Here is a 13,329-nt window from a genome sequence, read left to right on the forward strand (position 1 = left end):
GTATTAATCCTTATCTTCCTTTGGATTTAATTCCGTTGCCTAAAGATGAGTTGGTGCATAAAGATGCCGAGTCCAAGTTGAAAGCAATGTTGAAGCTCCATGAGCAAGTCCGTGCAAGAATTGAAGCCGTGAATGCAGCCTATAAACGCAAGTCAAGCAAGAATAAGAAGCCAAGGGTGTTTGAGGTTGGAGACTTGGTTTGGGTGCACTTGAGAAAGGAGCATTTTCCTAGCCAACGAAAGAATAAACTCATGCCTAGAGCGGAAGGTCCTTACAAGATTGTGGGTCGAGTGAACAACAATGCTTACAAGGTTGAACTTCCCGGTGATTATGGTGTTCACGCCACTTTTAATGTTGGTGATCTCTCTCCTTACTTGGATGACGATGGCCTAGCTGAATTGAGGTCAATTCCTTTTCAAGGGGGAGGGGATGATGCGAACCAAGCTAAGGACCAAGCTAATGTCTCGGAGTTAGTTGATGGGCTGGACGAGTTGGTTATGAACACTCAAGGGGAAGGTCTGAAGTTGGTCCGTAAGTTTCAGCCTTTAAGCTACAATTATCCTTCTCTTGTTAATTTGCTAAGTGTGGAACTTAGGAGCTGATGGCACGCAATCCAAGACGGTCCACAAGACGTTTTTATCTTACATTTTCAGATTATGTTTACAATAAAATGTTAGCTTAAGTTGTTGTTTGTCTAAGTTCAATGAACTAGTTGTTTAATGATTGTAATTAAGTGAAGAGTAAATGATAAACTCTTCAGTTTGCTAGGCTATGCACGGCTCATTTGGAGGGCTATATAATGCCTTCATTTGCTTGAATAAAATCATCTAAGAAATTTCAGAAAACTTGTGTTTACAAAATCGTTTCTTGCGTAGAAACAAAACTGGTTTTGATTAGGACGCGATTCTAATTAAAATTCTCGAGTTGTTGATCAATAGGTCTTGGTCTCACTCACCTTGATCAAGTGATAGGTCTTGCTTGTTCAAACACTATCCCTTTTATTCACAAAAACCAGAACGGGTCGTACCTAGTACGTTCGGTTCGCCAAAAACAGTCCGCTAATTTTTATTCTTTTGTCCTCAAAATCGTTCCATTTCAGGTCTGCGCGTACCTAGTACGAACAGTCCTCAGTACTGTCCAAAACGTCCTTAATTCCGCTGCTCAATTCGCATCACCCTACCTATCATTCATTGGTATCCATCTCGGTTTTTGTGGATTTAATCGATTTTTAACATGTAAAAATCAATAATTAACTCTTAAATCTCATTTAAGTCCAAACTAATTGTCCAAACTGTTTTGAACCTCAAAATTAGTCCTCACTAATTTTATGATAAATAATTAGTTTGATTTGGTGATATTTTGCTAATTTAATCGGTAAAATCATAATATTTAAGTAAAAATCCAAAATCATTGAAAAATTACCCAAACAATTGAAACAAAAATTTTTAGTATTCTGGAACACTCCCAAGAACACCAAAAAATCAGAAAAATTGCCCAAAAATTCCGGATAAATTTTGTGAAGAAAAAGATCGATATTTATCGGTTTTTAACCACTAAAACCAATAAACATCAAAACAAAGTGAAAACACACATGCAAAATCACTTTTGACATTTAAATAATATTATTAAATGTACATAAATTTATCATGGGCAGAATCAAAAATTTCGAAATTATGATTAATTAATTGGACTTTTATCGACTTTTTACTCAAAAAATCAATAAACATGCAAAAATCCGAACCAACCTTCAACTTTTTGCATACAATTAGTAGAAAACATGCATGAACTACCATAAAAAAATCCATGCACCGAATCAACATTTAACTAATTTTAGTCAATTTTTCACTAAAATGCGACATTTTGACTCGGTTTTCTACCAAAAATCATTAAAATTAGCAAAATTACTTCACAAATCACCAAAAAATTCCACAAACCTTTTGAGATCAGTAGGTATGCATGTCCCAAAAATTTCGTGCTAAAACCTCTTCTAACACAATTTTTGAGTTTTTACTAATTATCTCATAATTCATTAAAATGCTTAAAATCAACATGCAAATTACAAGCCTATTCTCTGATACCACTTAAAAGATCATAGATCCATATTAGACTCTCTAATAAAATAAATTTATTTCATAAATTGTTGTTTATGTGATCTATGTAACATGCATGTTAATATGAAAGCATAAAAAGAAGGTATAAGGAAAAACAATTTCCTTACATTGAATATAAGGTAAAATGGGCACAAATTAGTTCTCCTTACTAATTTGTTCTTGAGCTAAAATGATGTGGATGATCCTCCTTGAAAAACCTTCAACTAGCAAGTCTCCTCCAAGTAGCACCCAAGAACTACCCAACAATATTAACAAGTATGAACTAGTAACTTATTAATATGTGCCCTTGATAATAATACTAGTAAAATTACTAACTTTTCTTAGTAATAATGTATACTAGAGAATTATTGTAGAGAGATATTTAGAAGATGTTCACATGCAAAGAATAAGTAAAGTATGTGTAAGAGGTAGAGTGAAGTAGTGAACAAATATATGGAGTGTGTAAGGAGGAAAAGGAAGTGGCGGGTGGAGTCTTTAAGTGGGCAAATTTTTTGTCTTATAATTTTATCTTACATCACATGCAAAATCTAGTATAAGATATATATTATGGTAGTATACAAAATAAGGTAAAATGATTATGTGAGTAATCATCCATTACACTTATTTTACACGGTCCACATGACCATATACGGGTCCATGTTGGTTTTTATATTTGTCGCACAAATCAGTGTAATTTTCATTTTAAACATCGTATCATGTTTAAATGCTTCCATAATTAATTCGTCCAATTCACTCCGTAAATATACGTGTACCACTACACATATTATTTACGTACTAATATTAATCACATTAATCAATTAGTACAATTTTAGTAAATTAACAGTTAATTAACTAAAACCCGTTTCCCAAAACTTATTATTTAATTATCGCATAATTAAATAATAACTGCCGCTCCTCGAGTTCGCAACTCGAAATCTCTCTAATAATAATCGACTAACCTCTTAGTCTATAAATCAAGGGACTAAATAAATTGTATCTCATACAATTAATTAGTTATCAATTAGGGTTCGTTCCTTTAGGTGTGACCGAAAGGGGTCAGTTGATCACCGCCGTCTCACGACAATAACGTCAAACTCTAGTCAGCCAACCGTTATCGATTTACGTTAATCAACTGACGAGGACCAAATAATTAAATATCTGATGATATTCTATTAATGAGATTTATTATGTTAACGCACTATTGTGGAGGACACTAACTCCAACATGAACAAGGACAAATGATTCACACGACGAGTCACAATGACTAATGAACTAGGACAAATGATTCACACAACGAGTCACAATGACTAATGTACTAGGACAAATGATTCACACAACGAGTCACAATGAGTAATTAACTAGGATAAAAGATTCACACAAAGAGTCATAATAAATAATGACCAAGGACAAATGATTTACACAAAGAATTACAACGACTAATAAACAAGGACAAATGGTTCAAACAACAAGTCACAAGGACTAATGAACAAGGACAAATGATTCACACGACGAGTCACAATGACTAATGAACTAGGACAAATGATTCACACAAAGAGTCACAATGACTAATAAACAAGGACAAATGGTTCACACAACGAGTCACAAGGACTAATGAACAAAGACGAATGGTTCACACGACGAGTCACAATGACTAATAAACAAGGACAAATGGTTCACACAAAGAATCGCAACGACTAATAAACAAGGACAAATGGTTTACACAAAGAGTCACAACGACTAATAAACAAGGACAAATGGTTCAAACAACAAGTCACAAGGACTAATGAACAAGGACAAATGGTTTACACAAAGAGTCACAACGACTAATAAACAAGGACAAATGGTTCAAACAACGAGTCACAAGGACTAATGAACAAGGACAAATGATTCACACGAAGAGTCACAATGACTAATGAACTAGGACAAATGATTCACACGAAGAGTCACAATGACTAATGAACTAGGACAAATGATTCACACAAAGAGTCACAACGACTAATAAACAAGGACAAATGGTTCACACAAAGAGTCACAACGACTAATAAACAAGGACAAATTGTTCAAACAACGAGTCACAAGGACTAATGAACAATGACAAATGATTCACACGACAAGTCACAATGACTAATGAACAAGGATAAATGATTCACACAAAGAGTCACAATGACTAAGAAACAAGGACAAATGGTTCACACAACGAGTCACAAAGACTAATGAACAATGACAAATGATTCACACGACGAGTCACAATGACTAATGAACTAGGACAAATGATACACACAAAGAGTCACAATGACTAACAAACAAGGACAAATGGTTCACACAACGAGTCACAAGGACAAATGAACAAGGACAAATGATTCACACAACGAGTCACAATGACTAATAAACAAGGACAAATGGTTCACACAACGAGTCACAACGACTAATGTACTAGGACAAATGATTCACACAAAGAGTCACAATGACTTATGAACAAGGACAAATGATTCACACAACGAGTCACAATGAGTAATTAACTAGGATAAAGGATTCACACAAAGAGTCACAATAATTAATGACCAAGGACAAATGATTTACACAACGAGTCACAATGAGTAATTAACTAGGACAAATGATTCACACAAAGAGTCATAATAACTAATGAACAATGACAAATGATTCAAACAACGAGTCACAAGTACTAATGAACAAGGACAAATGATTCACACAACGAGTCATAATGACTAATGAATAAAGACAAATGGTTCGCACAACGAGTCACAATGTGTAATTAACTAGGACAAATGATTCACACAAAGAGTCACAATAACTAATGAACAAGGACAAATGATTCACACAACGAGTCACAATGGCTAATGAACAAGGACAAATGATTCACACGACGAGTCACAATGACTAATGAACTATTACAAATGATTCACACAATGAGTCACAACGACTAATAAACAAGGACAAATGGTTCACACAACAAGTCACAAGGACTAATGAACAAGGACAAATGATTCACACGACGAGTCACAATGACTAATGAAATAGGACAAAAGACTCACACAAAGAGTCACAATGACTAATAAGCAAGGACAAATGGTTCACACAACGAGTCACAAGGACTAATGAACATGGACAAATGATTCACACGACGAGTCACAATGACTAATAAACAAGAACAAATGGTTCACACAACGAGTCACAAGGACTAATGAACAAGGACAAATGATTCACAAAACGAGTCACAATGACTAATGAACTAGGACAAATGATTCACACAAAGAGTCACAATGACTAATAAAGAAGGACAAATGGTTCACACAACGAGTCACAAGAACTAATGAACAAGGACAAATGATTCACACAACGAGTCACAATGAATAATAAACAAGGACAAATGGTTTACACAACGAGTCACAAGGACTAATGAACAAGGACAAATGATTCACACAAAGAGTCACAATGACTAATGAACTAGGACAAATGATTCACACACAGAGTCACAATGACTAATAAAGAAGGACAAATGGTTCACACAACGAGTCACAAGGACTAATGAACAAGGACAAATGATTCATACGACGAGTCACAATGACTAATGAACTAGGACTAATGATTCACACAAAGAATTACAACGACTAATAAACAAGGACAAATGGTTCACACAAAGAGTCACAACGACTAATAAACAAGGACAAATGGTTCGAACAACAAGTCACAAGGACTAATGAACAAGGACAAATGATTCACACGACGAGTCACAATGACTAATGAACTAGGACAAATGATTCACACAAAGAGTCACAATGACTAATAAACAAGGACAAATGGTTCACACAACGAGTCACAAGGACTAATGAACAAGGACAAATGATTCACACGACGAGTCACAATGACTAATAAACAAGGACAAATGGTTCAAACAAAGAATCACAACGACTAATAAACAAGGACAAATGGTTCACACAAAGAGTCACAACGACTAATAAACAAGGACAAATGGTTCAAACAACAAGTCACAAGGACTAATGAACAAGGACAAATGGTTCACACAACGAGTCACAAGGACTAATGAACAAGGACAAATGATTCACACAAAGAGTCACAATGACTAATGAACTACGACAAATGATTCACACGAAGAGTCACAATGACTAATAAACAAGGACAAATGGTTCACACAATGAGTCACAGGGACTAATGAACAAGGACAAATGATTCCCACAACGAGTCACAACGACTAATAAACAAGGACAAATGGTTCACACAAAGAGTCACAACGACTAATAAACAAGGACAAATGGTTCACACAACGAGTCACAAAGACTAATGAACAAAGAAAAATGATTCACACGACGAGTCACAAGACTAATGAACTAGAATAAATGATTCACACAAAGAGTCACAATGACTAATAAACAAGGACAAATGGTTCACACAACGAGTCACAAAGACTAATGAACAAGGACAAATGATTCACACGACGAGTCACAATGACTAATGAACTAGAACAAATGATTCACACAAAGAGTCACAATAACTAACAAACAAGGACAAATGGTTCACACAACGAGTCACAAGGACTAATGAACAAGGACAAATGATTCACACAACGAGTCACAATGACTAATAAACAAGGACAAATGGTTCACACAACGAGTCACAAGGACTAATGAACAAGGACAAATGATTCACACAACGAGTCACAACGACTAATGTACTAGGACAAATGATTCACACAAAGAGTCACAATGGCTAATGAACAAGGACAAATGATTCACACAACGAGTCACAATGAGTAATTAAATAGGATAAAGGATTCACACAAAGAGTCACAATAAATAATGACCAAGGACAAATGATTTACACAACGAGTCACAATGAGTAATTAACTAGGACAAATGATTCACACAAAGAGACATAATAACTAATGAACAATGACAAATGGTTCAAACAACGAGTCACAAGTACTAATGAACAAGGACAAATGATTCACACAACGAGTCATAATGACTAATGAATAAAGACAAATGGTTCGCACAACGAGTCACAATGAGTAATTAACTAGGACAAATGATTCACACAAAGAGTGATAATAACTAATGACCAATGACAAATGGTTCACACAACGACACACAAGGACTAATGAACAAGGACAAATGATTCACACAACGAGTCACAACGACTAATGAACAAGGACAAATGATTCACACAACGAGTCATAAGGACTAATGAACAAGGACAAATGATTCACACAACGAGTCACAAGGACTAATGAACAAGGACAAATGATTCACACAAAGAGTCACAACGACTAATAAACAAGGACAAATGGTTCACACAACAAGTCACAAGGACTAATGAACAAGGACAAATGATTCACACGACGAGTCACAATGACTAATGAAATAGGACAAATGATTCACACAAAGAGTCACAATGACTAATAAGCAAGGACAAATGGTTCACACAACCAGTCACAAGGACTAATGATCATGGAAAAATGATTCACACGACGAGTCACAATGACTAATGAATTAGGACAAATGATTCACACAACGAGTCACAATGACTAATGTACTAGGACAAATGATTCACACAACGAGTCACAATGAGTAATTAACTAGGATAAAGGATTCACACAAAGAGTCACAATAAATAATGACCAAAGACAAATGATTTACACAACGAGTCACAATGAGTAATTAACTAGGACAAATGATTCACACAAAGAGTCATAATATCTAATGAACAATGACAAATGGTTCAAACAACGAGTCACAAGGACTAATGAACAAGGACAAATGATTCACACAACGAGTCATAATGACTAATGAATAAAGACAAATGGTTCGCACAATGAGTCACAATGTGTAATTAACTAGGACAAATGATTCACACAAAGAGTCATAATAACTAATGAACAAGGACAAATGATTCACACAACGAGTCACAATGGCTGATGAACAAGGACAAATGATTCACACGAGAGTCACAATGACTAATGAACTAGGACAAATGATTCACACAAAGAGTCGCAACGACTAATAAACAAGGACAAATGGTTCACCCAACGAGTCACAAGGACTAATGAACAAGGACAAATGATTCACACGACGAGTCACAATGACTAATGAACTAGGACAAATGATTCACACAAAGAGTCACAATGACTAATAACCAAGGACAAATGGTTCACACAACGAGTCACAAGGACTAATGAACAAGGACAAATGATTCACACGACGAGTCACAATGACTAACGAATTAGGACAAATGATTCACACAACGAGTCACAATGACTAATGTACTAGGACAAATGATTCACACAACGAGTCACAATGAGTAATTAAATAGGATAAAGGATTCACACAAAGAGTCACAATAAATAATGACCAAGGACAAATGATTTACACAACGAGTCACAATGAGTAATTAACTAGGACAAATGATTCACACAAAGAGGCATAATAACTAATGAACAATGACAAATGGTTCAAACAACGAGTCACAAGTACTAATGAACAAGGACAAATGATTCACACAACGAGTCATAATGACTAATGAATAAAGACAAATGGTTCGCACAACGAGTCACAATGAGTAATTACCTAGGACAAATGATTTACACAAAGAGTCTTAATAACTAATGAACAATGACAAATGGTTCACACAACGACACACAAGGACTAATGAACAAGGACAAATGATTCACACAACGAGTCACAACGACTAATGAACAAGGACAAATGATTCACACAACGAGTCACAATGGCTGATGAACAAGGACAAATGATTCACACGACGAGTCACAATGACTAATGAACTAGGACAAATGATTCACACAAAGAGTCGCAACGACTAATAAACAAGGACAAATGGTTCACCCAACGAGTCACAAGGACTAATGAACAAGGACAAATGATTCACACGACGAGTCACAATGACTAAAGAACTAGGACAAATGATTCACACAAAGAGTCACAATGACTAATAAACAAGAACAAATGGTTCACACAACGAGTCACAAGGACTAATGAACAAGGACAAATGATTCACAAAACGAGTCACAATGACTAATGAACTAGGACAAATGATTCACACAAAGAGTCACAATGACTAATAAAGAAGGACAAATGGTTCACACAACGAGTCACAAGAACTAATGAACAAGGACAAATGATTCACACAACGAGTCACAATGAATAATAAACAAGGACAAATGGTTCACACAACGAGTTACAAGGACTAATGAACAAGGACAAATGATTCACACAAAGAGTCACAATGACTAATGAACTAGGACAAATGATTCACACACAGAGTCACAATGACTAATAAAGAAGGACAAATGGTTCACACAACGAGTCACAAGGACTAATGAACAAGGACAAATGATTCATACGACGAGTCACAATGACTAATGAACTAGGACTAATGATTCACACAAAGAATTACAACGACTAATAAACAAGGACAAATGGTTCACACAAAGAGTCACAAGGACTAATAAACAAGGACAAATGGTTCGAACAACAAGTCACAAGGACTAATGAACAAGGACAAATGATTCACACGACGAGTCACAATGACTAATGAACTAGGACAAATGATTCCCACAAAGAATCACAATGACTAATAAACAAGGACAAATGGTTCACACAACGAGTCACAAGGACTAATGAACAAGGACAAATGATTCACACGACGAGTCACAATGACTAAAAAACAAGGACAAATGGTTCAAACAAAGAATCACAACGACTAATAAACAAGGACAAATGGTTCACACAAAGAGTCACAACGACTAATAAACAAGGACAAATGGTTCAAACAACAAGTCACAAGGACTAATGAACAAGGACAAATGGTTCACACAACGAGTCACAAGGACAAATGAACAAGGACAAATGATTCACACGAACAGTCACAATGACTAATGAACTACGACAAATGATTCACACGAAGAGTCACAATGACTAATGAACTAGGACAAATGATTCACACAAAGAGTCACAACGACTAATAAACAAGGACAAATGGTTCACACAAAGAGTCACAACGACTAATAAACAAGGACAAATGGTTCACACAACGAGTCACAAAGACTAATGAACAAAGACAAATGATTCACACGACGAGTCACAAGACTAATGAACTAGAATAAATGATTCACACAAAGAGTCACAATGACTAATAAACAAGGACAAATGGTTCACACAACGAGTCACAAGGACTAATGAACAAGGACAAATGATTCACACAACGAGTCACAATGACTAATAAACAAGGACAAATGGTTCACACAACGAGTCACAAGGACTAATGAACAAGGACAAATGATTCACACAACGAGTCACAACGACTAATGTACTAGGACAAATGATTCACACAAAGAGTCACAATGGCTAATGAACAAGGACAAATGATTCACACAACGAGTCACAATGAGTAATTAAATAGGATAAAGGATTCACACAAAGAGTCACAATAAATAATGACCAAGGACAAATGATTTACACAACGAGTCACAATGAGTAATTAACTAGGACAAATGATTCACACAAAGAGGCATAATAACTAATGAACAATGACAAATGGTTCAAACAACGAGTCACAAGTACTAATGAACAAGGACAAATGATTCACACAACGAGTCATAATGACTAATGAATAAAGACAAATGGTTCGCACAACGAGTCACAATGAGTAATTAACTAGGACAAATGATTCACACAAAGAGTCATAATAACTAATGAACAATGACAAATGGTTCACACAACGACACACAAGGACTAATGAACAAGGACAAATGATTCACACAACGAGTCACAACGACTAATGAACAAGGACAAATGATTCACACAACGAGTCACAATGGCTAATGAACAAGGACAAATGATTCACACGACGAGTCACAATGACTAATGAACTAGGACAAATGATGCACACAAAGAGTCACAACGACTAATAAACAAGGACAAATGGTTCACACAACAAGTCACAAGGACTAATGAACAAGGACAAATGATTCACACGACGAGTCACAATGACTAATGAACTAGGACAAATGATTCACACAAAGAGTCACAATGACTAATAACCAAGGACAAATGGTTCACACAACGAGTCACAAGGACTAATGAACAAGGACAAATGATTCACACGACGAGTCACAATGACTAACGAATTAGGACAAATGATTCACACAACGAGTCACAATGACTAATGTACTAGGACAAATGATTCACACAACGAGTCACAATGAGTAATTAAATAGGATAAAGGATTCACACAAAGAGTCACAATAAATAATGACCAAGGACAAATGATTTACACAACGAGTCACAATGAGTAATTAACTAGGACAAATGATTCACACAAAGAGGCATAATAACTAATGAACACTGACAAATGGTTCAAACAACGAGTCACAAGTACTAATGAACAAGGACAAATGATTCACACAACGAGTCATAATGACTAATGAATAAAGACAAATGGTTCGCACAACGAGTCACAATGAGTAATTAACTAGGACAAATGATTCACACAAAGAGTCATAATAACTAATGAACAATGACAAATGGTTCACAAACGAACCACAAGGACTAATGAACAAGGACAAATGATTCACACAACGAGTCACAACGACTAATGAACAAGGACAAATGATTCACACAACGAGTCACAATGGTTAATGAACAAGGACAAATGATTCACACGACGAGTCACAATGACTAATGAACTAGGACAAATGATTCACACAAAGAGTCACAATGACTAATAAAAAAGGACAAATGGTTCACACAACAAGTCACAAGGACTAATGAACAAGGACAAATGATTCACACGACGAGTCACAATGACTACTGAACTAGGACAAAGGATTCACACAAAGAGTCACAATGACTAATAACCAAGGACAAATGATTCACACAACGAGTCACAAGGACTAATGAACAAGGACAAATGATTCACACGACGAGTCACAATGACTAACGAATTAGGACAAATGATTCACACAACGAGTCACAATGACTACTGTACTAGGACAAATGATTCACACAACGAGTCACAATGAGTAATTAAATAGGATAAAGGATTCACACAAAGAGTCACAATAAATAATGACCAAGGACAAATGATTTACACAACGAGTCACAATGAGTAATTAACTAGGACAAATGATTCACACAAAGAGGCATAATAACTAATGAACAATGACAAATGGTTCAAACAACGAGTCACAAGTACTAATGAACAAGGACAAATGATTCACACAACGAGTCATAATGACTAATGAATAAAGACAAATGGTTCGCACAACGAGTCACAATGAGTAATTAACTAGGACAAATGATTCACACAAAGAGTCATAATAACTAATGAACAATGACAAATGGTTCACACAACGACACACAAGGACTAATGAACAAGGACAAATGATTCACACAACGAGTCACAACGACTAATGAACAAGGACAAATGATTCACACAACGAGTCACAATGGTTAATGAACAAGGACAAATGATTCACACGACGAGTCACAATGACTAATGAACTAGGACAAATGATTCACACAAAGAGTCACAATGACTAATAAACAAGGACAAATGGTTCACACAACAAGTCACAAGGACTAATGAACAAGGACAAATGATTCACACGACGAGTCACAATGACTAAAGAACTAGGACAAATGATTCACACAAAGAATCACAATGACTAATAACCAAGGACAAATGGTTCACACAACGAGTCACAAGGACTAATGAACAAGGACAAATGATTCACACGACGAGTCACAATGACTAACGAATTAGGACAAATGATTCACACAACGAGTCACAATGACTACTGTACTAGGACAAATGATTCACACAACGAGTCACAATGAGTAATTAAATAGGATAAAGGATTCACACAAAGAGTCACAATAAATAATGACCAAGGACAAATGATTTACACAACGAGTCACAATGAGTAATTAACTAGGACAAATGATTCACACAAAGAGTCATAATAACTAATGAAAAAGGACAAATGATTCACACGACGAGTCACAATGACTAATGAACTAGGACAAATGATTCACATAAAGAGTCACAATGACTAATAAACAAGGACAAATGGTTCATACAACGAGTCACAAGGACTAATGAACAAGGACAAATGTTTCATCCGACGAGTCACAATGACTAATGAACTAGGACAAATGATTCACACAAAGAGTCATAATAACTA

General features: G+C 35.6%; 1 protein-coding gene across 1 annotated transcript in view; it reads right to left on the minus strand.

The window, feature by feature from the left end:
• Positions 1–792: 792 nt before the first annotated feature.
• LOC141638031 (uncharacterized) overlaps positions 793–13,329 on the minus strand; it is a 19,490-nt gene continuing 6,953 nt past the window's right edge. The window contains exon 5 of the mRNA XM_074447482.1: positions 793–827. Within this exon, the coding sequence (XP_074303583.1) occupies positions 793–827 (35 nt within the window). The remainder of the gene's footprint in view (positions 828–13,329) is intronic.

Source organism: Silene latifolia, unplaced genomic scaffold (assembly GCF_048544455.1).
Source record: "Silene latifolia isolate original U9 population unplaced genomic scaffold, ASM4854445v1 scaffold_164, whole genome shotgun sequence".
In the NCBI taxonomy this organism is placed as follows: domain Eukaryota; kingdom Viridiplantae; phylum Streptophyta; class Magnoliopsida; order Caryophyllales; family Caryophyllaceae; genus Silene; species Silene latifolia.